This window comes from Benincasa hispida, chromosome 3 (genome assembly GCF_027475165.1).
Source record: "Benincasa hispida cultivar pf3 chromosome 3, pf3_genome.v1.1, whole genome shotgun sequence".
Taxonomy (NCBI): Eukaryota; Viridiplantae; Streptophyta; class Magnoliopsida; order Cucurbitales; family Cucurbitaceae; genus Benincasa; species Benincasa hispida.
Genome location: NC_143480.1, coordinates 5,590,968 through 5,616,168, shown reverse-complemented (window position 1 = coordinate 5,616,168; position 25,201 = coordinate 5,590,968). Strand labels below are relative to the sequence as shown.

The 25,201-nt window shown below is 34.5% G+C and overlaps 5 protein-coding genes and 1 non-coding gene across 9 annotated transcripts; 5 read left to right on the top strand and 1 right to left on the bottom strand.

Moving 5' to 3' along the window:
* Window positions 1-482: 482 nt before the first annotated feature.
* Window positions 483-4,795, top strand: LOC120072690 (uncharacterized protein ycf23-like). Its single transcript, XM_039025141.2, has 9 exons — window positions 483-849; window positions 1,178-1,243; window positions 2,595-2,669; window positions 2,755-2,817; window positions 2,949-3,008; window positions 3,237-3,326; window positions 3,413-3,520; window positions 4,219-4,341; window positions 4,459-4,795. Exons 1-9 carry the CDS (start codon window positions 652-654, stop codon window positions 4,588-4,590), a joined length of 915 nt encoding a protein of 304 aa, XP_038881069.1. The 5' UTR covers window positions 483-651; the 3' UTR covers window positions 4,591-4,795.
* Window positions 4,796-5,908: 1,113 nt separating this feature from the next.
* Window positions 5,909-5,980, top strand: TRNAW-CCA (transfer RNA tryptophan (anticodon CCA)). The gene has a single exon. It is a non-coding gene; the product is annotated as a tRNA-Trp (tRNA).
* A 117-nt stretch (window positions 5,981-6,097) lies between these two features.
* Window positions 6,098-9,692, bottom strand: LOC120072680 (HMG-box (high mobility group) DNA-binding family protein). 2 transcript variants are annotated; one of them, XM_039025121.2, is made up of 6 exons: window positions 9,276-9,692; window positions 8,316-8,498; window positions 7,323-7,380; window positions 7,158-7,202; window positions 6,562-6,642; window positions 6,098-6,458 (listed from the first exon to the last, which is right to left on the bottom strand). In XM_039025121.2, exons 1-6 carry the CDS (start codon window positions 9,356-9,358, stop codon window positions 6,408-6,410), a joined length of 501 nt encoding a protein of 166 aa, XP_038881049.1. In that variant the 5' UTR covers window positions 9,359-9,692; the 3' UTR covers window positions 6,098-6,407. The 2 variants fall into 2 exon arrangements, with proteins under 2 accessions (XP_038881049.1, XP_038881050.1); XM_039025122.2 differs by having other exon boundaries at window positions 7,165-7,202.
* A 936-nt stretch (window positions 9,693-10,628) lies between these two features.
* MCM3 (Minichromosome maintenance (MCM2/3/5) family protein) lies at window positions 10,629-16,664 on the top strand. Of its 2 annotated transcripts, XM_039025228.2 has the most exons (17): window positions 10,629-10,817; window positions 10,908-11,017; window positions 11,390-11,598; window positions 12,271-12,401; window positions 12,482-12,720; window positions 12,902-13,138; window positions 13,392-13,546; window positions 13,634-13,842; window positions 13,964-14,129; window positions 14,201-14,394; window positions 14,582-14,641; window positions 14,857-14,946; window positions 15,061-15,245; window positions 15,506-15,574; window positions 15,681-15,822; window positions 15,958-16,053; window positions 16,377-16,664. In XM_039025228.2, the coding sequence occupies exons 1-16, from the start codon at window positions 10,752-10,754 to the stop codon at window positions 16,015-16,017; spliced, it is 2,322 nt and encodes a 773-aa protein (XP_038881156.1). In that variant the 5' UTR covers window positions 10,629-10,751; the 3' UTR covers window positions 16,018-16,053; window positions 16,377-16,664. The 2 variants fall into 2 exon arrangements, with proteins under 2 accessions (XP_038881156.1, XP_090168568.1); XM_090312442.1 differs by having other exon boundaries at window positions 10,647-11,017.
* A 2,161-nt stretch (window positions 16,665-18,825) lies between these two features.
* On the top strand, window positions 18,826-24,063 carry LOC120072826 (NAD(P)-binding Rossmann-fold superfamily protein). 2 transcript variants are annotated; one of them, XR_016528380.1, is made up of 8 exons: window positions 18,826-19,061; window positions 19,265-19,480; window positions 19,560-19,679; window positions 20,823-21,095; window positions 21,183-21,397; window positions 22,806-23,626; window positions 23,708-23,795; window positions 23,939-24,063. XR_016528380.1 is itself a non-coding variant. In XM_039025337.2 (5 exons), the coding sequence occupies exons 1-5, from the start codon at window positions 18,921-18,923 to the stop codon at window positions 21,345-21,347; spliced, it is 915 nt and encodes a 304-aa protein (XP_038881265.1). In that variant the 5' UTR covers window positions 18,826-18,920; the 3' UTR covers window positions 21,348-21,543. The 2 variants fall into 2 exon arrangements, 1 of the variants encoding a protein (XP_038881265.1); XM_039025337.2 differs by lacking the exons at window positions 22,806-23,626; window positions 23,708-23,795; window positions 23,939-24,063 and having other exon boundaries at window positions 21,183-21,543.
* On the top strand, window positions 23,769-24,910 carry LOC150036980 (uncharacterized). The gene is made up of 3 exons (XM_090311835.1): window positions 23,769-23,795; window positions 24,042-24,266; window positions 24,353-24,910. The coding sequence occupies exons 1-3, from the start codon at window positions 23,769-23,771 to the stop codon at window positions 24,830-24,832; spliced, it is 732 nt and encodes a 243-aa protein (XP_090167961.1). The 3' UTR covers window positions 24,833-24,910.
* The last annotated feature ends 291 nt before the right edge of the window (window positions 24,911-25,201 follow it).

Genomic DNA, 25,201 nt, shown 5'->3' with positions numbered 1-25,201 from the left:
GACCATAATAATTAAAATATCATTATCTAATTTAACTGACATAAAATTTGTATTATCAACTTGATCTAATATATAAAATTCGCCTTCATTTTTATTTTTCTTTTGATTGAGTATTTTAAAAAATATTCACATTTTGACCGTCCAAGCTAATTTACAAACTACTCGACTTTTGTTTTGTTGGATTATTGTGATACTTATTCTCAAGATTGATAATTATCCCAATTAAGTTTCTATTGACTTCAATATCTCATATATATTCTTGTCTCTTTTTAGTTATGATAATTAGGAGATTTATACAAATTATCTTGTTAATTGTAATTCATCAATTACCTGATTTACGAACCATTTATAATCTTTTACTCGAAGAAAAGAGAACAACTAGCATATATTCTATTAAGTTAAATTGAGTTTAACTTAATGATGGTTGAGATGTTTTTTATCTTCTTGTTAAATATATATATATATATATATATTAAAAAAAAGTCGCGTGAGCATTTGGTTAAAATCGTCGAACTTCGATGCATAAATATCTTCTTCAGAGGAGGCTCTGTAGCAGAAGGATAACTGCCGGAGGCACCGTTTTCTTATCCATTCCCGCCCGCTTCTTCTTCTTCTTTAACCTCGCCTCTGAAACCCCATCTACAGAAAAGGATGCAGACCTCATTCTGCTCCGCATCTTCTTCTTCTTCCCTTGCCATTTTGAAGCTCAACCAAAACCCTCTTCTGGGCCATCTTGTTTCTACACCGCGTTTCTCCCTCAAAAGAAGACCCGCTTTGACCACTCGAGCACTTCTATCAGCTCATAGAGAATCAGTTCTGAAGGATTTTCATGAGCGACGAGCTCTCAAGGTAAACCTATTTTCAGGTTTCTTCTACTGATAATCTCTGTTTAGCCGAAGGAAGGAACACGTTCCCATTTGAGGATACCGCAATTGAGTTTGGAATTTGAGAAAGATTAGGTTTAATTTGGCTATTTTTAGTTTGTTTCTGTCACTTAACTACACACCATTGCAACCCATTAATAATAATCAAAATAATAAAAAAAACTCTCAAGTAAGATAGTGTTCGTGAGTAACCAAGAAAGGGGTGATTATAGCGAACATCTAGCTCTATTTTGAGTTTGATTACCTCTTTATCTATCTAAGTCTGTAATGCAATTGCATTGTGTGGATTTCAGATTATTTCAGGTCTGCAGAACTTGGACAGGGAAAATGTGGCTTCTGTAGTCACTGCAGCAGACAAGGTGAGTTATTTGGTGTAATTTATCAAACCATTTAGTTTTTTGTTTTTGGAATTAAACTTATAAACAGTAATCTACTTATGATTTTCTTTGTTTGTAAACATCTGTTTTCAAAATTCAAGCAATTTTTTTTTAACTTATTTTTGTTTCTATTATTGTCTAGAAACGATGAAAAATCAAGCACGATTTACAGAAACAAAGAAAACAAACAATTATCAAACCAGCCATATAGTCTTCATGGTTCATGGGTTGAATGTCAATAATTGAATTTATAGTTAAACTCACATGTAAAATGGTATATTAGGAATAAATGTAGTGATATCCACCCTATGAAGCACAGACATAGATACAAATACGATAGAATACGGCGATACGCCAATTTTAAAAAAAAAACTAGGATACCGATACGTTGTAGATACGTTTTATTTTTCTTAAAAAAAATCTAGAATATAGATCAATTTAGTATCATACAAGTTAATGACAATAATACAAAATACAATACAAACACTGAAATAAAACACAAAAAACAACCTCTAAGATATTGAAATAAAATAGACAATAAAAGGCAATAGAAAAGTAATTCATATTGATCAGAGAAGAAGAAGAAGATTAGAGAGAGAAGTATGAAGATAAACAAAAAACTTCTTTATTGAATTATTGAAGATATTCAAGTGAGTTATATTTTGGTGGATTGGGACTCAAATATGAAGATGAAGATTAGATGATTCTAGAGTTTAGTCTTTTTTTTTTTCCTTCTAATTTTAGATTCGAGTAGTGAGCTTTTTGAATAGGCTGCCTAGTTTTAGATTTGGAAAGATTAGATGAGTTGCTTATCTTTTTTCTTTAAAAAAAAAGTAAGCATAAAAATAGATACGTCAAATCGCGTGTCAGATATGTATCTGATACGGATTCTTTGTCTCACATGAAGTATCTGTGTTTCATATATAATCCACCTTAAAAGGTAACAATTTTAAGTTCTGGGGTACTGGTAATTTAACATACATCATTTATAAACCATCTATAAGCAATGAACTCAGGGTTGGAAAGGGAAGGAAAGTTGTCTTTGAAATGTATTGTTGTAGAACTGTCTCACTAAACCAAAGGCTATATCCAAAGTTACCATGTATAAACAAAATAGAAATCAAGAACTGCCCATGAAACCTATGATTATACAAGCCCTATGGTCGTTTTTTTTCCTTTCTTATCTCCATGATTGTCTTCTTGATTCTTCATTCTAGTGCTAAGCTATTATAGTTTTACAGTGAGTTCAACTATAATACTTTTCTCATCAGATATGGAAGTTCTTACTTCTATTTCAAGGTTTCTTCAACATGTTACTGTCGTTCATTTTCAGGGGGGAGCTACTCATGTCGATATAGCTTGCGATGCAGAGTTAGTGAAGCTTGCAATTAGCTTAACTTCTCTTCCAGTAAGTTAATGAACTTTAAATTCTAAAGAGTCTACGTCACACTCTTCTGAAAACGATTCATCCATCCTATCTCTGCATGTTACAGGTTTGTGTTTCATCTGTGGATCCAGCAGAATTCTTACCTGCTGTTGAAGCTGGAGCATTAATGGTTTGTCCCCAATTAATTGCTTTCAATTTTCTCTGAGTTATGCATACTTCACTTTAAAGAAGAATTTTCTCAAGCAGTAACAACCCTATCGAGAGTACATTCCTAACAATGAAACTAATTGAAAATTGCAGGTAGAAATTGGAAACTATGATTCATTTTACGAGGCGGGAATAGTTTTCTCTGCAGATCAGGTACAAGGCATTACGATAGCATTATGAACATGTTTATGTTTGAAGCATCTAAAAACTAATATTGCATTTCGTTGAAACAATTTCCAAGCAAGAAAAACTTAAATAATATGATGGCTAAGAGGCTAAAAGCTCAAATAGATTATAATCAAATTCAATTGATGTTTCGTTCGTGAATAAAACTACTCGATCCATACATTCTAATATTTGAATGATGTTTCTGTGATGTAGATATTAAATTTAACAAAAGAGACTAGGAGGTTACTACCGTCTGTGGCCTTATCAGTCACCGTGCCCCACACACTTGGACTTCCTGATCAGGTTAGAGCAGGGGCTGAATGCAAGTTAAGGAATTTTTCACCATTCTCATTGTAGTTGTACTAACTGAAACTTTGAGATATAAACAGGTCAAGCTGGCAGAGTTGCTGGAACAGGAAGGTGTTGACATTATACAAACTGAAGGAGGAAAATGTTCTCATCCTTCAAAATCTGGCATTCTCGGCTTGATCGAGAAGGTAGGATGCAGAATCTACTGGTCAAGAACTATACGATATTTATTTTACAGAGCCTAAATTAACACCATGTTTCAAGATGAGTGTGTGGCAATCTTTTCCCAAAACCAAAATAAAAGCTGAAGTTCAGAAAATCAATACAAGTTGGAGAAATGACTCTTTAATTGAAATATCTACCCTCTGCCAGGGCATATCAACATTAATTTGATAGGAAACTAGATGTTTAATGAAATGTAAACGACAAAAACTTACAAAATAGCCAGGTAATTCGAGGAACTTGGACCCTCTCTTGAGATCTCTCTCAAGTCCTAATTTACTAACCAAAATATTGACTAACTACTCCCTTCCTCTGCCTCTCTATTTATAACCAAATACCACAACAACTTCTCTAACTAATTACCTAATAACATGCTAATACCACTGTAATACCATTCCTATCAGAATTCTCTGCTTAATACGGCTCAAGTTTTCCCCTTAACAAAGGTCTTTTCTGATTTTTGATATTCAGACTCTTCTCTGCTAAACTATGAAAAAGCAAGGGTGAAGAGTCTCTCTTAGTCTTATATAACTTCATTAAATATGTCCTCTAGCAAAAGCCTAGTGAAGTACATATACCAGTCTTATATGACTGCAACTCTACCGTTTGAATTTCTCGTTGATGTAAATATTGTAACTTGCCTCTTTGGTTTTGATAATTACAGGCAGCGCCCACACTAGCAGCTGCATATTCAATCTCGAGGGCTGTTAAGATTCCCGTCATGTGTTCGTCTGGATTAAGTGCTGTCACAGCACCAATGGCTATCACTGCTGGAGCTGCAGGCGTGGTATGTTATTCTTTCCTGACCTCTCTCTCTATATAGTCTGCTCAGATTGCAATTCTGGGTTTGTGAGTTAATGTTTATAATAGAGAGAAATGATGTTGATATCTTTCTATAACACAGGGTGTGGGATCGGCAGTTAACAAGCTCAATGATGTCGTAGCGATGATTGCAGAGGTTAGGAGCATTGCTGATTCGATAGCGCCATCAGCTGCCCAGATTAGCAGGCCCAATAGCGTGATTTTCAATTTGTAGATTTGTTTCTCTTGTGCATTTGGGAATATTAGTTTCCCTTTGCCAGGGCACAATAGGAAACATTTGCCCTCTAAGTTGAGAGCCCCCCTTTATTTGGCTTTCCCCATGATATGCCTTTTTGTTAAGGCTTCAACTACTGATTCCTATTGCTTCCTCCTCCTATGTTATTACACAATAATTGCATACAACATTTTAGTTTCTGGAAGGACGAAGGATCGAACCGGAATTTATCACGTGTTTCAAAGATGATGATGATATTTCAGAGCAGTCAGCATTTTCGGGATAAGAATTGGATAAGAATTCAAATCTGCAAGTCACTCACATTGCAATATTCTGGTTGAGAAGCACTCAATCTACACCACACCACATGTTTCAAAGATGACTTTTCTGTAGCAGTAAGTATTTTCCTGCATAGAAGCATATTTTTCTGTAGCAGGCCGCATAGAAGCATATTTAGGAGTAAAATAGTTAAGATCAATTTTGTCATTTTCAACATTGAATTGATTTTGAGTGATTAAATGTGTATTTTGGAATAATTTTAAATATGATAAAAGTGATTTTAACTATTTTAAAATCACGTCAAAATGGGTATAGATAAAATGGTAGTGTCTACACTATTAACTTTGAAATCATATTTATATTTGATTCCCCCACCGTACATATTGTCAAACAAAAGAATAATAAAAGAGTCAGAAAGTAAAAATAAAAAATCATTCTCAAACATACACTCAAATCACATTGGCTAAAAAGCATTGTTGAAGGGATCCAAAAAAAATACTGTCAAAGAGAAACCTTGTATAATAAGACATTAAATCTAGAGTAGGGTACATAATATAGGCTTAGATTGGAATTACGCTAACTTAAACTCCATCCCGTTTAATAACCATTTTGTTTTTTATTTTTGGTTTTTAAAAATTAAGCTTATTTTGATCTCATTTCTTGCAATGATTTGCATTTTTATTAAGTACAGTGGTTAAATTTTTAGTCAAATTCTACAACTAAAAATAAAATTATAGAAGTTACTTTTTTAATTTTCAAATTTTAATTTGATTTTTTAAACCATTGATAAAGAATAGAAAATAAAGAAAGAAATTTGGATATAGGAGTAGAGTATATAAGCTTAATTAAAAAAAATAAAAATAAAAAAAATTAAATAATTATCAAACGAAACCTTAATAATTACGTTTTTAAAATAATTAGTTATACATGATTTTTTTTTATTTTTTTATTTTTTAAATAATAGCATTCGGATCGGTTTCAATTTTAAACCTAAAAATGTAGTACACAAATATTGGTTATTATTAGGGTAATCAAAAGTGGATCCGTGGCGCAATGGTAGCGCGTCTGACTCCAGATCAGAAGGTTGCGTGTTCGATTCACGTCGGGTTCAAATTTACCTTTTTATTTTTTATTTTTTATTTTTTATTTTTTATTTTTTATTTATTTTATTTTTTTTATAGTACATTTAATTTGAATTCGAAATGCGATTTTATATAAATTTACCAAGTTTTGATTCTCCAACAATAGCTTTTTCCTCTAACAGTAACAAACGCCATCCCGATCGGGGCATAGTCTTTTGGAGTTGGCATAAAGCAATTACAAACATTTGGTTAACAAATGAAGCGAGTTCTAACTTAAAAATAAACATTGAACTCTTTGATGGATATTGTAAGGCCCGATCTAAATCTAACTAATTATCTATAAATAAAAAAAGGCCATTTGCAGCAGAAATTAATACAGAAAATAAATTAGTTCTAAAAAGACACGAAAAGAAAAGGGGAAAATATTGTTGCCCTTGAACGAGCTCTTCCCCAGCTCTATTCATCAATCTCCCAATCTTCCTCAGATTCTTGATCTAATCCACTTTCCTGCATTGGGTTGTGTAAAAGCTCATTCTCTGTTTTTATCTTACAAAACATTGAATTAGTTTGCTGTTCAATGAGAAAATTAGCAAACCAAGACAGAGCTTACCTTCCTCTTCTTGTATTCTGCCATGGCTTTATCAAACTCTGCACGTTTCTGTGTGGCAATATCATAATATTGTACTTTTTCCTGGTATAAGAAACCAACCAAATACATGGAACGTTTAAGATATTGCTCTCTTTTGGAGGGAAAAAAAATTAACTTAACTTCTACGATGCCATCGACTTCCATAATGAAGATTTCAAGTCTTAATTAGAACTAATAACCTAAAAGACAAAGCCAGATTGAACGTAGCATACATTTAGTATTGTAATTAATATGTTAACAGATATACCATCATAGCGTCTAATTTTGATGAAGTGTTATCCAGCTGCATGATATATATTTTTTTTTCTTTTGACAGAGAAACAATAATCAGCTGCGTTATCCTTGCGACTTTTCAATACCCCCCAAGCAACAATAACAATGTAAAAACCCCATACTTATGCATATGTCATTGTCATCTGAAGAAAGCTTGAAGGTAGTTCAATACAAAGCAAATTGCTAAGATTCATAAAGATCTAAGTTTTGGGTAGGAAACCAAATTGAAGTATTCTATCAATCACTAAATTTGAGACAAAGTTAAGCATTGATAGAACATGAACCTCATACGTCATTGTTTTCCATTTCTCCCCACAAGCCTTGCCAACCTGATGTATGGAATCACAAAAAAGCATCAAGGTAACAATTGACTAAGTGTGAAAGGATAAACAGATGGGAGGAAACCCCACAAATCCTGAGGGACTAGCATTGAACTTTCCCAAACTTACATCACGCATTGTCTTGACATCTGGATTCTGTTCTTGAAATTCCTTGCGGAAGTCATCCCTTGAGAATGATAATACAATTTAGTTCTGTAAGCTATAAGTCCTAAATGGTGCCAGGTTTCATCAAATATAGTATTAAAACATGCGTGCTAAGAAGACTAATGGAAAGTTTCCCTAGCTATCCCATGCTGAATATGAACGTAAAAGTGAAAATCAACCTTGCAAGATTTAGAAATCAAGAGTCTGCTAAAGATGTCTGCTATCAACTCTAAAAAGAATGAAACTTTAGCTCAATATGCTACTTCATATACCTATCATTGAAACTTACAGCAGTTGCTGACGCAGTTCTTTATCTGTTCTTCCACTCAAGATACTACCAACATTTCAATTAGATTCTCAAAATTACGAGTTCCAAATCAGCATGAGTTCACCAAAGCATGTAAGTATCATTTCGTAGGTGTATACTTGAGCAGGATATCTTTAAAGATCTCAAAAGCTTTCGATGTAGTTGCAATATCAAACCATGTCTAAACTAATATATACATATGAGGCATGAAAAATACAGGCTACATCAAAATCAACAGCATTTAACGCACGTACCACTTAACCCCATTCAGTTTAAAGTTAAAGAAACACCGCTTCTTTTTTTTTTTTTTAAAGAAGCATTTGGCAAACATATTTAAGATGACAATCATGATGGTCAGAATAACAAAAAGATGAACGAGATGCATTATATATAAGCAGATGGGCGTTACGTTTGCAGATTGCAAGTACTTCATATTGAAGCCACTTACAAACCAAACAATCAACAACCAAACCAAGATTTTCATGATGTTTTACATCCCCACGTTAATATGTGTGCATAGGAACCATGAAACTTCCTACGTCTTTTAATATGTGCGCATTAGAACCATGAAAATGCCTACCACTTACACACTTCAAGTGCTAAACAAAATAAATTCATAAATGAGATGACAGTAAGAGAAGGGATCGTACAGAAAGTAAAAGAAAGCAGTAGGTGGTTTCTTTGGCTTATTGACGTCAAATTTATCATTTTTTTTCTTCTGCTTTGATTTTGGCTTCTTAATTGTCTTCGTTCTCTTATTATCCGTGTTAAATCTGCTAGCTTTTGCTGCCCTTTTCATCTCTTCGCTTCTTTTTACACATAATCCCGTGTCCCTGAATGTTTCCACAAAATTTGTAATGAGCAGGGGGAATTATGGATCCTTGGCAATCATTTTAAATATACATTTGCATTAACAGAATAAACTACAAAAGCCCAAATGGGTAGAAATTCATTAACTGCTTCCTGTTGGGAAAACACGAAATTCAACCTAACTGCTAGGAAAAGAACCTCCACAACAGGAAGAATGATTAGAAAATAATTGACAGATTAAAATAAAATGATGGAACTAGGAAGCGCATGAATTTACCTAGAGAATTCTAAAACTGGAAAAAAAAAAAATCATGGCACACCACAAAGAAATCTGCAAGAGCACTCTCTCCAATCCCGATCACAGAAGCATTCTCTCAAAAAGAATTAATTAGCACAATCAAGTTTAAAGTGTTTCTAACAGAGACTTAAAACTAATGTTATGGGCTCCTATGGTGCTTTCAGTCCATCACTCGCTTGAATCTTGCGGACAACTACTATTTTAATGTTTGGACACAACCCACACTTCCCCATTAATATTTTTACCTAAAATTGGAAGGGATAGTTGAAAAGCAGCAACTCAGAGTTCAAGTCACTATAACTTTAAGACAGAAACGAAGCACTTGAAAAGAACTAAAGTAGCTATACAGCTTTAGATAAGAAGTTCCATGTACTCGTTATGCGTAATTACTTTGTTTCACGGTCTTTTCTGGTTCTTGTAAACCAATGGAAACTTCAGAAGCATAGCTCGAAAAATGATGACTGAATTTAAACAAGAGACGTATCAGAGGAATAGTATTTACTCTGGAGACGCTTCTTCAAAAGCTTCGGAAGAATCATGCGCAGAAGCTGAAGGTGATTTTTGGGGCTTTTTCGCTTTCGCCATTGTTCTGCGCCGTTGTGCTCTCCCTTAGTCTTCAATTGGCAAAGCTCGGCCCGGACTCGCTCTTGCCGAGTGCGAGTTTGGACCGGCTAGGAGTGCCCTTTTGTTTGTTTCACGACGGACATAATTAGACTGTTTTTTGTTTTTTTTCCCCTTTTTCCATAATATTTTTAAAGGAAAAAAAATGAAAATGTTTAAAAGTTCTTAATAGAGTTGGCAAACCGAAACAGGGCGGGTATGATTCTTCGTCCCATCTCGAGATTTTGCCCCCATCCCCGTTCACCTCCCCACCATTTGAAGTGCGAGGACGGAGGTGAGAATTCTTCATCGGGGAAACGGGTCCTATCCTTTTCCCTTTTGTTTTCTATTGGGACCTTTTTTAAAAAATACCTTTTTCCTTAAAATTCTATTTGGTTTGGCTCACTTCAATTGAGCTAGATTAAAAATTAGGCTAAAGGTAAAAAGTTAAATATCTAATATACATTTTTAAAAACCTAATCGGGACGGGGTCGGGGCAGGATACCCTCCTCATCCTTGTCCCAATTTGACCCATACCTGATCAAACTCGGGATTCCCCATTCCGATCAAGGCGGGGCGTTGCAAGGAATTTTACCTATTCTATATTGAAAAGTAAATCTTTTTTTTTTTAAATGACCACTTTTTCTTAAAATATTTAAATTTTTACACGCAATCAATCTTTTCCTTATATGTAAATTTTCCCTCAGTTATTTTTAGTACATAAACATCGTAGAATATAAAATATGTGAAGTTTCTTTATTGTGTTTATCAAAAAAAAAAAAAAAAAAAAAGACCATTAGTTATCTATAACTTTTTAAAAATGTTTGAATGAGTTGATATACTTACATTGTTACATCTTTAAATATAGTTATTCACGATGTTTCACAACGTGTTATGACTTATTAACATTTTTTTAATTTCAGAAATCTTTAATATGACCCGATTATTAACCTATTACATTGATCATACTTTCAAATTTTATGAATTGATTTTTCTCTTTCTTTTTTACGTCGTTGTAATATATTTCTTACGTCTTTCGCAAGCTGTTTAGAAAAGATCCATACATTTCCTCACTCTATAAAAACGTAACTTCCATTAAATTTTCAATAATTAACAATTATTTAATTTTGAATATTTAGGCGGCCCACGAGTTTGGGCCTATGGGCCGGCGTCAATTATCAGCCCATTGAATTGAACTTGCCTATATGGGCCGCGTAGGAAACTTCCCGCCTAAAGTAAACAATTTTCGCGCCAAATCTGAACCCATTATTCGCAGTGGCCAATCGCAAAACCTTTTTCGTCTCTCGATTCAAGGTTCTCTCTCACTCGCTCTCTCTCCGCCGGTTCGTCGACGAAGCAAAAAGTTAGGGCCAGGGAAATGGACGTCGGCGAAGAAATTAGGGCAGCTCACAAGCGAGACTTTCTGGAATTCCTTGAACAGGATGTGCGTTTCCTTTTCCTAAACCCTCACGCACTTCTTCTTCTGTTACTACCTTTCCTTACTATATCTGCTTGTTTTACTGGTTTGAATCAGGTTGGGAAAGGAATTTACATGGACGAGATCAAAGCCATGATCAATCATAAACGACATCGCCTCATAATCAACATTTCTGATCTTCATTCTTTCAGGGATCTTGGTCCCAGGTTTTTCTGCATTCTTTCTTCATCATTTTATCGTATATTTTACTTTATCTGCAAGGTTAGTTCCAATTTATAGCTCAGTGGAGAGTAATTAGGAGAGTAGTTAATTGGGTTTAAGTTGTCAAATTGAAGTAGGCTACTTGCCACAGCGAAATAGTTTTCTTATTTGGGAATTTGAGGAAGAACGTAATCTTTATACTATGATTGTCGCATACTGTGTGGTAAGTGGTAAGCAAAGAAAATATTTCTCGTCCGTTTTTTCTCCGGTAGTTCTGTTGGAGATTTCGTGACTGGTTGCATCTTGCATCATAGTTTTCATCAACGAGGATTTGAAGTAATGGATTTTATAGTTTGTTTACTTTCATTTGTCTCTAGGGTGCTCAGGAATCCCAGTGAGTACATTCAGCCATTCTGCGATGCAGTCACAGAAACTGCTCGCAGTATTGACCCAAAATATCTCAAGGAAGGAGAGCAAGTTTTGGTGGGGTTTGAGGGCCCTTTTGTTTCGCGCCGTGTTACTCCCAGGGAACTTCTCTCTCAGTTCATTGGCTCTATGGTCTGCGTTGAGGGCATTGTTACCAAATGTAAAATTACTTTTGCTCACTAACTTACACACGTCTTTAATTATACCGATCTAGTTGTTTCTCAAAATTTTGATGCATAATCTTGGTCATGACACGGGCAAATGGATATTAATATGCAAGAACAAGCCTGGACCTTGTATCAAATAATTCTGTACTTGGGACAGGGAAGTTATATGCTTTGTTTTATTTCTATCTCTTACTTTCCAGGATGAAATGCTGAAACTTCACTGTAGGACATTGGAAGTACATACAAACACATATTTATTACATAGCTGCGAAGTGATCTTATCTCAACTATGTTATTGTTCAATTGAAAATTCACAGTATATGGCTTCTATATTAATGCTCAAACTAGTGAGGTCTTGTTTTCATGCACAATGTGCTATTGTGATTGCAAAATTTTTATAAACTCAGATATTAAACTATTTTATTTTAGTGAAAATTCTGTCAAGTTGTCTTAAAATTGAAAACTACAACCACACTGTAAATTTTGGAATTGTTTTCGGTCATATACATGGTGTAGGTTGGTTTAAAATTTTGAAGTATCGAATGAAAGAAAATTTTGATTGTATCTCACAATAATTTTGATGTCTTCTTAATTATAGAGGTTGTACCTTTGTTTCAATAATCCCATTTGATACACGAGTTTAATGGTATGGTCACTGAATATAGGTTCCCTTGTTAGACCAAAAGTTGTTAAAAGTGTCCACTTCTGCCCCACAACTGGAGGTTTTACCAGCCGTGAATACCGTGACATTACATCCAACATGGGCTTGCCCACAGGATCTGTATATCCCACAAGGGTAACATCAAATTAACTGTTGTCCAAGTAGTTATGTTTTCAACACTCAAGAAGTTGTGCTGAAATAAGTTATTTTCTCAGGATGACAATGGCAACTTGTTGGTTACTGAGTATGGCCTGTGTAGATATAAAGATCATCAGACCTTATCAATGCAAGAAATGCCTGAGAATTCAGCACCTGGTCAGCTTCCACGAACAGTGGATGTCATAGTTGAGGATGACTTAGTTGACTGTTGCAAGCCAGGTGATCGTGTTGCTATTGTAGGAATATATAAAGCTCTTCCAGGAAAAAGCAAGGGCAGCTTGAATGGAGTGTTCAGGTAGCTTGCAGGATTGTTGTCTATGAACATTACTATATATTTCGTGGCTGCTTTGTACATCCTTTCATTTGCTCTGTGGAAGTATGCTTCCCATTAAAAATTAAGGTTCTTAGATATCGTGCTCATTTAACCCTTTCACGACTTCTGGTTGGAAATTAAACTTTGCAATCTTTTCTTGTAGGACTGTTCTGGTTGCTAACAATGTTTCTCTACTAAACAAAGAGGCTAATGCACCAATATATAGTCCTGAGGACTTGAAGAATATTAAAAAGATAGCGGAAAGAGATGACACATTTGACCTTCTTGGAAATTCTCTTGCACCTTCCATATATGGACATTCATGGATAAAAAAAGCAGTGATACTATTGATGCTTAGTGGCGTGGAGAAGAACTTGAAGAATGGCACCCACTTAAGAGGGTTAGTACCTTGAATTTTTCTCATTTTCTATCTTTTATAGATCCATGTTGTAGGTTGGACCATAAAGTGTCCAACATCACACATTCAACAAACAGGTCGGGTGCTTGTGTGCATAATACTACTACTACTACTACTAATAATAATATTAATAATAACAACAACAATAATAATGAAAGTCTATTTTCTATTACGTCGTTTTGAGCATTGCCCATTGCCCACACTTCCTAAAAACAGTATTACCTTCTTCTTCTAGTGATATCAACATGATGATGGTTGGTGATCCTTCTGTTGCCAAGTCTCAACTTTTAAGGGCAATCATGAATATTGCACCCTTAGCAATATCCACGACAGGTCGTGGTTCATCTGGCGTTGGGTTAACTGCCGCTGTTACAACAGATCAGGAAACAGGTGACTCTTTTTGGTGGCTCTACTTCTAGCATGTCTGACATCATTTGATAATATTGAAAAGGATGACTATATCCTACTTTCTATCAGGTGAAAGAAGGCTGGAAGCTGGTGCAATGGTTCTTGCTGATCGAGGTGTTGTCTGTATTGATGAGTTTGACAAGATGAACGATCAAGATAGGGTTGCAATACATGAAGTCATGGAGCAGCAGACTGTGACTATTGCCAAAGCTGGCATTCATGCTTCACTGAATGCTCGGTGCAGTGTGGTAGCAGCTGCAAATCCCATATATGGATCTGTAAGTGATATGCGGCCTACTATCCCAGTTATTTCATTAAAACATATAGTTGTTTATGCAAATATGGTGATTATTATATGTTAAACACTTTTTCCTTTTTGTTTGCACTTCAAATTTGCAGTACGATCGTTCATTGACACCAACAAAGAACATAGGTCTTCCAGACTCTCTACTCTCTCGATTTGATCTACTGTTTATTGTATTGGATCAAATGGATCCCGATATTGATCGTCATATTTCGGAACATGTGTTGCGTATGCACCGGTATCGTTCAGTACTTGATGGAGGTAAGGAAATTGCATTCACTTGCTCATTCTTTTTAGTTCTAGACACTATTTAATTACCCTAAAACAATTAGGTGAGGCTGGGGGCTCAGTGTATGGAAAAGAGGATGAAGCTGAAGCTGACACTTCTGTCTTTGTCAAGTATAATAGAATGCTTCATGGGAAAAAAACCGAACGTGGTCGGAAGCGTGATACTCTCACCATCAAGTTTCTTAAGAAGTACATTCATTATGCTAAGCATAGGATACAACCCGATCTAACTGATGAGGTGACCTTTATTTGCTGGCTATATACTGCTTTTATTTCACTTCTAATGCTGGAACGCGATAGTGCACTTGAATGGCAACTACTTTAACAAATAAGAAGTCCTGGTCCTCAAACTCCTCTCTGCTTATCCATGATCTTCTTTTTTGTTCTGTTCCACTATTTTGATCAAGTCATATGTTTTAGCGCAGGCATCTGAGCAAATTGCAACAGCATATGCAGAACTTAGAAATTCAACTTCAAATGCGAAGGCAAGTTTGACCTAGATATGCGCTTCTATTTGCCTTGTGAAAAAGGGATTTGATTTGGTCCCCTGTGGTTTTTTTATGGACTAATTATAAATTTATTTGTTGATGCAAAAAAAAAAAAAAAAAAAAGCAAAGGCAAGTTAGATTTATCTCAAAAGTACAACCAGTGCAGTTATGATTTCCAATTTATCATCTGATACAATATGCATACTCTGCAGACTGGAGGAACTCTTCCAATTACTGCGAGAACCCTGGAAACCATTATACGACTCTCAACTGCCCATGCAAAATTAAAGTTGAGTAGAAAGGTATATTGGTGTTATTATGATCCTAATACTATATTTTACGTGAATGAATTTTTTTTACTTGAATGTGTTTTGAACAATCGTCTTCTTCAATGACAATTTATCTGAAAATGTAAGGTTTCCAAATCTGATGTCGAAGCTGCCTTGAAAGTTCTTAATTTTGCCATATATCATAAAGAGTTGACTGACATGGAAGAGCGTGAGCAAGAAAGAGAGAAAGAACTGGAAAGAAAACGCAGAGCTGAACATCAAACAGTGGAAAATGATAGACCAGAACGTAGTACCAAAAGAAGAGTGGAGGGGTAAGTAGTATACATAAGGCTCCTATGTCTTGCAGCATTATTTTGTCTAGATGTTTCTATATTTGAGTTCACTGCCTAAAGCATAATCTCAACCAAGCATCGAATATAAATTGATTCTTCCATATATCTTATTTTCTATCAGTAATAAGCTGACCCTCTTTATTGACAGACAAATAAATAAATAAACGATGTGCTGACTGTAGCTTTTAATTTTCCTGTATAAGTTGCCATTCAATGATTTTACTCGTTTTTGTCATTAGCTCAAGGACAGACACCATGGAAATCGATGATCCTCCTTCCGAACCTGTACCTGATCTGTCTGCAGAAAGGTTTGTCAAGCTGCTAGCAATCACGTGGCCTTTTCCACATCTTATTCTCATTTTTTTAAAGGATTATAGCCATTTTCATTCAAATGCTTTGACTGTTGTCTTGCAGAATAGAAGCATTCAATTCTTTGTTTGGTCAGCACATGCGTGCAAACCACCTGGATGTTATATCTATTGCAGACATTGAGAATGCTGTTAATGCTGCAGCAGATACTCATTACACTGCAGCAGAAATAATGCTGCTCTTGCAGGTAAATGAAACAACTTTAAATAACTGGGACACTTTTCTTTGAAGTAATTTGATCTATGCCAGCATCTGTTACGAAGCTTTCTTAATTGTAAGTTATGTTGTTTGAGATCTAATCTTACAGTTTCAAAATTTGCAGAGACTGCAAGATGATAACAGGATAATGATAGCTGATACCATGGTGCATATGATATCATGATTCGTGAGGACTATTTTAAGCAGGAACTTAACATAGGTAAAGCTTTAGTTTAGTTTGTTTTCCCCCTCCCGCCATGACAACAGCCTTGGTTAACTTTCCAAAAAGTCTTGCTCTTGTAAATGCTAGTTTTTATTTTTCTAGGGTACTTGTAAATGCCTGTTTTTGGATGACTTGAGTTTCACTTTTTCCATAATTTCTTTTCATTTGAAGTGGCTTGGATCTATGTTATTGTTTCTCTAAAGATATCAGGACAAACTCATTCTACAATTGCTAGCTGGCTTTAATTGGTCAATTTATGTCTCAACTCATAGCTTGGATCGAGCAATAACCTTTTTCATATGTTCCTCAATTGGTAACAGAAGTAGCACACTTCCAGGGTAGACTGACTTGGCGGAAGATTATTTCCCTGGAAAAACATGCACGGAGTACTTTGGCGAACCAAGCTAAAAAATTGGTCGGAATCAGCATTTTATGCTCAGGAAAACCATCTCCCGTGTTTGTATTTTATTGATTATGAACTGTTCCCGTTACTGAGCAACCTTTCTAAAACTTGCTTGATTGATCAGTTGGTATATATTTTCTTCAAAAATTGTGCGATAGCCCTCATCTTGGTGCTTGATAGAATGAAACTTATTCATAGAGAAGAATTGTTTTTGTTTTTGTTTTTGTTTTTGTTTTTTGTCAACAGGTCCAGAGCGTATTGCTGAAGAATCCTTCTAGCCTAAGAAGAGAGAACAAATGACCAATCTTAATGGGTTATATATGGGCTTCAGTCCTAGTTTTTGTCCTAGTTGGTTACAGAAGACTGAAAATTGCAAATCATGAACACTTGACATTTTAGTCAATTAAATGTTTAAATAGCATGTCAAGCAGAACCATTTAGTGGATGAATAGTGCTGGTGGCACATTATGTCTTTGAGTTTAGACTTGAGGGCAAACACGCCTTCACTTGGTTGCCAGCCTTTCTTTATTGATCAGATTTTTTAAATCTTATTCTCCAGTTTACTCTTCCCTTGTACTAATGAATGTGAAAGGTACAAATTTGAACCTCCATCTGTTATTGGCCATGCTACTCTAACATAAAATAAAAATATAATATGGTAAGTTAATTTTCTATGTTTATTAAATGGGAATAAATATTAAATTGGTCTATGCAATAAAGTTGTAATTTGGAGCCAAAGTGAATTTAGGCCAACATTCTTCATCCCACAGTTGCTATACTAACAGGAAGGTATGATTTGCAATGTGTTTCATTTGATATGAATGATATCATGTATTTCGTGAGTTGATGCTCTTTACTGTTAAAATTGACCAAACATTCATCCTTGATGTGAGCACCTAATATATGGAATCATTCATCATATATATACACATAATCCTCCGATAGCATTCATTGTACCAATATTGTAATATTGGTAATATTTGTATTTTTAAGAATACAAGTTCCTTTTTTTTTTTTTTTTTTTCCAATTTGGTTAAGCTTCAAAACATGTTCTATAGTTAGGTCAAAATTTGAATCTTCTATTTTTAATTTTTACAAATTTCAGAGTTAATTACTTAGAGTCTATTTGGTAGAGAATTTAGATTTTATTTTATGTTTTCAGATTCACCAACCTAAACACATACAGTCCATTTGAATTTTGTTTCTGAATACTATTTTCGGATTCGGTGGGGTGTTTGTGGGTTAGAATTGGATTGGTTTAAGGATCTTTTAGACCCAACCCAATTATCTAGGTTGTAAATTTGTTCAACCTAGATAACACTTGTTAAAAAATGAATCCAATCCAACCATGAAATATTTGAGTTAGATTGGTTCAATTTACCTGGGACATTTATTTAAAATTTTGTTCTAAAAAAAAAAAGTAAAATGTAAAAACATAAAAATCTGATTTAATTATTTTCATATACTTAATTAAATTAAAAACTCAATTTTAATTTATATAATGAAAAATTTATTTCTAAAGTGTTAAAAAACTATTTTTAAGAGTTGTTAGATAATAAATTGTTTAAAAAAATCATGAAATTAAATAAAACTAAAATTATATATGTATATATAATCGTATTATAAGTAACAAGAAATATATATTTTGAATTTAATAATAAGTTTGGATTGGTTTGGGTTGGTTTAGGTTATATTAAGCAAACACATTAATCAATCTAATCCATAGATTTTTCATTTATTTGAATCGAACCCAACCCAAACCGCATGGATTGGGTTGGGTGGATCGATTTTTTTCGAGTCATCGAGTTTTTTGAACATCCCTAAATTCTGTGATCCAAACAATGTAAATTCTGAAAACAACACTTTTTTTGTTTTCATTGTATCAAGATTTTGAATTTTGAATTTAAAGTACAAAATTATATTCAATAAAGATAAAAACACTTAAAAGTTTAGAACTATATTATGTCATGTTATAAATTCAATTCATTTTTTAAAAGTAAAATATGTATTAGGTAATGTATTATAAATTATATAATATTACAAAATAATAATTATAAAAAAAATTGACATAAAAATATGTTTATAAATAAATCAGTAATAATTTATTGTTAATTAATATTTTGTGAACAACAACCCAAATTTTATGATTTATAAATATACTTTCAATAACATTTATTTAAATTATAGTCCAATTACTACGTCTATTATTAATTAAATATTTGAAAACATGAAATAAAAACAGAATCCCTTGTTTTCAAATTTTTATTTTTATATTTTCTGAAATGACCAGAAGAGTCCAAAATTTAAAAATTAACGAATAAATAAAGATTTTAAGTTATAGGTTGAGGTTTGGAAGAAGACGAAAAGAAAAAGAGAAATAGGAAAGAAAGAAAATAGGAAAAGTAAAAATGAGATTACATGGCGGCAGTAGAACCAAGGGAGAGACATCCGTGGCTCCGCAATGGCCTTTCTTTCCCTTCCCAACGCCATCACTTCTTCCTTCTCTCAACGTCTCCATTTTTGTCCTCTCTGCAAATCCTTTCTCCCCGTCTCCTTCTCCTCCAACAGATTTCCCTCCATTTCCATTCTCAGTTCCACCAAGGTAATTCTAATCCCTATTCTACGCTCGATTTCCATTACTTACGAGCACACTAACACCACTCTTAGACATGGTTTTCCTTTCCACTGATCGCGTACATGATGTTGCGGAAAGGATTGGAAGTCACTGGAGTTTTTTTTTTATTGATTTCTAGGTTTGCGTATGAATTCTAGTGAATTATTCTAAGTTCTGTTGTCTGTTGGTAGATGGAAGGAAATGAAATTACGGAAGAAGTTGCAGAGAAACAGATCGAGGACAATCTAAATATGAAGAGAAAGATTTTTGTGGCCGGTGCAACCGGAAGTACTGGAAAGAGGATTGTGGAGCAGTTGCTAGCTAGAGGCTTTGCAGTCAAGGCCGGGGTTCGAGATGTAAGCAAGGCTAAAACTACTCTTTCCCCAGGCAATTCTGCTCTTCAAATTGTAAGTTTGTCCATTAAAATTTTTTTTCGGAGTTCCATTGATTATGTGTGACGTTGAAATTATGTTAATCTTATAACAGGTAAAAGCGGATGTGACTGAAGGCTCTGCAAAGTTGGCAGAGGCCATAGGTTCTGATTCTGAAGCAGTAATTTGTGCGACGGGCTTTCGCCCAGGATGGGATTTATTTGCGCCATGGAAGGTTTGCTTCCGATGCTATTCAAATTTCTCCAATATTTTAATTTCACTTAATGACCTCTGAACTGCCACGAAAGTTGTGTTGAAAAGTAGAAGCTGTAGCTTAAATTATCTTAATTTTCTATAAGATGTGAAAAACTGGTCAAATATCATTTGCTTCACCTTTCCACCAGTACTAAATAAACTCTTGTTAGGCTAAATTTTTAATTTTTTTTTTAAAAAAAACATTTTGCCATTTATTTAAAAAATACTCATATTCTTCCCAAAGTAATATTATCCTTATCTATTCATAAACGTTTCAAAATTAACATTCAATTAGATATCCATTAAAACCAAGGATGGAAGTGGAAATAAGTGTGATGGTATTTGCCATTCGGATCCTAAATTTCCTCTTAGGTCTCCGCCGCATTGATGTCTAATATTTTAATAAATTTTCATGGCAAATGTAGATTTGTAATGAAAGGTAATATTGTAACTTAAAGAAAAAAGGTATTTTTTAAACAAATGGTGAGTTACATGCATTTTTTTTTATAAATATTTTAGCCAAAAATTAATGATATTTTGCTTGATCCTATTGGAGGCCTTAAAATAATGAACGAATGTTATCTGATTTTTCATATCAGCATGTTAATGCTAAGGACTAAACATGAAGATCAGAATGTGTGTTTTCATAGTGCAGTACTATTCATTCATGAGTGTAAACAATTCATTCGTGCAGTACTATTCATTCATGAGTGTAAACAATTCATTCATGCAGTACTATTCATTCATGAGTGTTAACAATTTTTTAACCACCGGAATTGGTCTAAAACAGAAGAGATCTCGATAATCCAGATGCTTTTGAAGTCATAAGTTGAGTATGGCAACCACCTAAATATTTAAGATCATACAAAATTTTCAAAGTGAATAAGTTTAGGTGGTTAGTCCTGTAAATTATTTGAGGTGTTTAAGCTATGGATTGAACGCCCTTGCTTATCAGAGATGTAGACATACATACATATACATATATACATATATATATATATTAATATAGAAGAAAGTAGACTAATTTTTTCAGTGAACCACAGTATCCACAGATCTCAAATACTGGGAGCTTATATATCATATGTTTCAAAGGTACAATCTCAAAATGATTACATTACTGCAGGTTGACAATTTTGGCACTGTAAACCTAGTTGAAGCATGTCGTGAGCTGGGCATAAACAGATTTATTCTGATCAGTTCTATTTTAGTCAATGGAGCTGCGATGGGACAGATTCTCAACCCAGCTTATATCTTCTTAAATGTCTTGGGACTCACCTTGATTGCAAAGCTTCAAGCAGAGCAGCACATTAGGAAATCGGGTATTAACTACACAATAATAAGGCCTGGAGGTTTGAAAAATGAGCCTCCCACTGGAAATTTAGTCATGACACCAGAAGTAATCACAAATTTTCTTCTCTTGTTTACCTTGATTATTACTTCTCTATGACATTCAGACGGCTAACTGAATCTGGGTTATTTTTAGGACACTCTTTATGAAGGAAGCATATCAAGAGATTTAGTTGGAGAAGTAGCTGTTGAGGCATTGGTTCATTCCCAAGCCTCTTACAAGGTTGTCGAAATAGTTTCCCGAGCTGATGCACCAAAGCGTTCGTATGATGATCTTTTTGGCTCCATAAAGCAGCGTTAGTTGAAGATGTCTTATCCTCGGAATTGAAGTGCATGATATCTTGCTTCCTGGTACCAATGCCTCATTTTCCAAGCCCCATTGGGATATTCCTGCTATATTTCATTGGAACCTTTAATATTAATATTGTTGTTTTCAAAATTTATTAGAGAAATATTGTTGTTTTGAAACTTATTAGAGAAATATTGTTGTTTTGGGAGTTCGAGGCTAGAAGTCGAGAATTGAAGATTCGACTAATCGACAAACAAACAAAAACTTGGAAACAATACGTAAATTAGGGTTGTCGAGGGTTGAAGTTTCAACATACATGGAAATCTCGCTAATTTTGTGATGAGGATCTCGCTCTAGAAGAGAATCTCGCTAATTTTGTATAGTCTTGATATACATAAGTCGAAACTTCAACCCTCAACAAGGAAGATAAGTGGGTGAAGCAGATTGTAAGAAAGGGCGAGATTGTAGGAGAAAGCGAGATTGTAGGAGAGAGCGAGATTGAAAGCGAGATTGTAGGAGAGAGCGAGATTGAAGGAGAGAGCGGCCATGACTAGGAAGATAATTTTGTATAGTTTTGACATACATAAGTCGAAACTTCAACCCTCGACAAGGAAGATAAGTGGGTGAAGCAGATTGTAAGAGAAAGCGAGATTGAGAGAGCGAGATTGTAGGAGAAAGCGAGATTGAAGGAGAGAGCGGCCATGACTAATGCTCTTTACACAATCAGGATAAGCTTAGTCTAATTAATCCTATGCAATCATCCCATATCCTCAACATTTCTCATACATACGTTATTAAAAGGTTTTAATTAATTTAACCATAAGAACTATCATTAATGGATGTTATGTTATCATTAATTAGTACACTTTGAATTAACTCAAGATGTTACATATCTGTAAGATAAAATATTCAAACTTCCATCTTTTATATAATTAAACTAAAAACAAAGGTTTAGTTATGCAAGTTACCACGCTCGAGAATGGACTTTCATCTAATATGATTTACATACAAACAAAATAACCAAAATTCTGAGAAAATAATGATAAATTCTCTCAGTAGGCAACGGCTGAGATAAATTCAATGATCGAATAAAATGACGAAAGATTGATTCTCAGAGATGGGTTTGTATATTACTTCCATTGGAGGGGAGAGCGAGATCGAGAGAGCGAGATTGTAGGAGAGGGCGAGATTGAAGAAGAGAGTGAGATTGAGAGTATCTCGCTGAACATCTCGCTCTCTCCTATAATCTTGCTGAACATCTCGCTCTCTCCTATTGTATATTCAATTTTTTTATATTATAAAGTTGTACATTATTCTTTTAATTAAATTGTACATTATTATTTTAATTAACTTGTACATAACTTTTAATTAACTTGTCTTGTACATTATTCTTCTAATTAAGTTGTACATTATTCTTCTAATTGAGAAACAAATATTTTTTTAATTGAGAAATAAATATTCTTTTTTCAGATCATGGCTTTAAACCCAGGACCTGTTGATCCTGATGTTTTGTACGACTAGTCCATTCATTGATCATCTGTTGTATGGCGAGATCGTACTATTGGAGAAATATCTTACAGGCGTCGAGAGGCAGTTCTCCAACGCACTATCCCGCTTCACCCACGAATACTACCACTACTGCGCACATCTGGATTCTATGGGGTTGCTAGATTAATATTTATTCAGTTGGACTGACATCTGATCACAGCCTTGGTCGAGAGATGGAGGCCCGAGACACATACATTCCATATGTCTGTTGGAGAGTACACTATTACTCTACAAGACATAGAAGTGTTGTTGGGGTTACTTGTTAACGGTGAGCCGGTCACGGGAGTGATGTACGATGACTGGTTAGAAGTTTGTCAACTGTATCTCGGTGCGACCCCACCTGCCGACAAGATTAAAGGATCGAGGTTAAGTTTAATATGGTTAGGAACACAATTTCGTCAGCTCACAGATGATGCAGACGAGGAAACCTTCGTAAGATATGCGCGAGCATATATACTACAAAGGATGGGTGGAAGTCTGTTTTCAGATAAATGAAGTCATTTTGTTCACTTGATGTTCCTGGCACTGTTAGCTAACCTCTATGATGCGGGGCGGTATTCGTGGGGTGGAGCATGCTTGGCATGGTTGTATAGACAACTATGCAAAGCAACAAGACCTGAGGTTCGAGAGATAGTTGGGCCTCTCATACTTTTGCAACTATGGGCTTGGGAGCGATTTCCAACAATGGCTCAACAACTACATGTTAATGTCGCTAAGTTAGTTGGACGAGCCTACGATTCTCGGTATGTTGTTTTAATTCAATTTAATTTTTATATCACTGATCTAATTAATTTAAATTCTAAATTATCAATTTAAAAATTTAGGTGGAGAGACAAATTTTATGTGACTAGGACAGCCACACATGTAGTCAACCAGTATAGATACATGTTTGATCTGTTTCAACCTAAACAGGTACATTACACTGAACCTAATTGATTATTTTACACACATTTTTATTGTATTTGTCTTTAATATTCTCTAATATAATATTTTGTGTTTCAAGTTATTTGGAAGTCGTACAAAATTATTATGCATAATTTGCTTAATTTTTGTAGGAATGGTCAAAACATATGGCGGACGATGAGTCATCTCATATGTTTTCACATTGGTGAGTGGCATCTTCCTGACAGGGTGATGAGACAATTCGGTTTTCAGTAGGATGTCCCATCGCTTTATAATACTGAACCCGTACTGCATGATATTGACCTAAGGACTGGAGATTGGTCCGAAAAAGTTGCACATTTGGTAGTGCGATGGCACTATCGTGCAAGGTTTATTGCAGTGGGGGTTTCTCTTGAACAGTTTGACACATATGTCACTCCAGAATATATTCATTGGTATAATAATATCACAAGGCACTACGTCACTCGTCCAGGAGCAGCTGTGGGTCATTTGATAAATGAATATTATCTAATTATTTTTAATTTAAATTTATTTTAAATATTGTCTAATTGTTTTATAATTCACAGAGATCGAACAACCATAGACTCCGTGAGGTTACGAATGATCCGAACCAGGTTCTTGCTATATGTAGTGACAACCAAAGCTATATGGAGAAAATTCATTATATGTACGATATACCTATTGTTCCTCCACCAGCTTCTAGACGTAAAGGACCAGTTCGGGAAGAGGATGAGTTTGATGAGGTTGCACATAATGTGGAAGAGTTGCCCCCTATGATGCAGACGCGGAGTCAAACTTATTATGTTAATCCGATGATGATGATGCCAACATTTGGTTCAAGACATTATGACTCAGAGGCTGGTCCTTCGTCTTCATACGTGCATGGACATGGCCGGAGTCGTGGAGAGCATAATGAATATTTATATTATGAAGCGCCTACAGAGGTACCAGAGCAACATCAAGAAGAACCCGAGCAACCTCAAGTTCGAAGTCGACGACGACAACCAGCTCGAAATCGACGATGTCCGCCTTGTGGGACACATTGATTTTTGTAATTATTTTTATATACATGAGATATTTAATTTACATTTTTTTTTAATTTTTATGAGATATTATTTTTTTAATTTATTCTTTTTATATATTATGAATAGTAATTATTTTGATATAGAAACTTTTAAATGTCACTGACATAAATAATAACATCAGATAGTCTAAATCTAAAAAGTTAGGTAAAAAAAACTTCAATATTCAAATTTACATATTTTAGATAATAATTTGGGGACATAATAAATCAAATCAACACTCAAAACCTTCACATGCAAGTCTATAAATAAGACTAATTGATATAAAGAACAGAAATTTTAATCACAGTAGTGAGATCAATAATTTAAAAGATTTTACAATAATGATCTTGG

Excerpts from the sequence above, each read along its gene's own strand:
- LOC120072690 (XM_039025141.2), top strand. The coding sequence starts at position 652 with ATGCAGACCTCATTCTGCTCCGCATCTTCTTCTTCTTCCCTTGCCATT. Across the intron at positions 3,327-3,412 it reads CACTTGGACTTCCTGATCAG|GTCAAGCTGGCAGAGTTGCT; the intron begins GTTAGAGCAGGG and ends AGATATAAACAG. Across the intron at positions 3,521-4,218 it reads TTCTCGGCTTGATCGAGAAG|GCAGCGCCCACACTAGCAGC; the intron begins GTAGGATGCAGA and ends TGATAATTACAG.
- LOC120072680 (XM_039025121.2), bottom strand. The coding sequence starts at position 9,358 with ATGGCGAAAGCGAAAAAGCCCCAAAAATCACCTTCAGCTTCTGCGCAT. Across the intron at positions 8,499-9,275 it reads TTTGAAGAAGCGTCTCCAGA|GGACACGGGATTATGTGTAA; the intron begins GTAAATACTATT and ends GGAAACATTCAG. Across the intron at positions 7,381-8,315 it reads ACTGCTTTCTTTTACTTTCT|GGATGACTTCCGCAAGGAAT; the intron begins GTACGATCCCTT and ends ATCATTCTCAAG.
- MCM3 (XM_090312442.1), top strand. The coding sequence starts at position 10,752 with ATGGACGTCGGCGAAGAAATTAGGGCAGCTCACAAGCGAGACTTTCTG. Across the intron at positions 11,599-12,270 it reads TGAGGGCATTGTTACCAAAT|GTTCCCTTGTTAGACCAAAA; the intron begins GTAAAATTACTT and ends CACTGAATATAG. Across the intron at positions 12,721-12,901 it reads AGCTTGAATGGAGTGTTCAG|GACTGTTCTGGTTGCTAACA; the intron begins GTAGCTTGCAGG and ends CTTTTCTTGTAG.
- LOC120072826 (XM_039025337.2), top strand. The coding sequence starts at position 18,921 with ATGGCCTTTCTTTCCCTTCCCAACGCCATCACTTCTTCCTTCTCTCAA. Across the intron at positions 19,062-19,264 it reads CCATTCTCAGTTCCACCAAG|ATGGAAGGAAATGAAATTAC; the intron begins GTAATTCTAATC and ends GTCTGTTGGTAG. Across the intron at positions 21,096-21,182 it reads ATTTAGTCATGACACCAGAA|GACACTCTTTATGAAGGAAG; the intron begins GTAATCACAAAT and ends GGTTATTTTTAG.
- LOC150036980 (XM_090311835.1), top strand. The coding sequence starts at position 23,769 with ATGTTTGATCTGTTTCAACCTAAACAG. Across the intron at positions 23,796-24,041 it reads ATCTGTTTCAACCTAAACAG|GATGTCCCATCGCTTTATAA; the intron begins GTACATTACACT and ends GGTTTTCAGTAG. Across the intron at positions 24,267-24,352 it reads TCACTCGTCCAGGAGCAGCT|AGATCGAACAACCATAGACT; the intron begins GTGGGTCATTTG and ends TATAATTCACAG.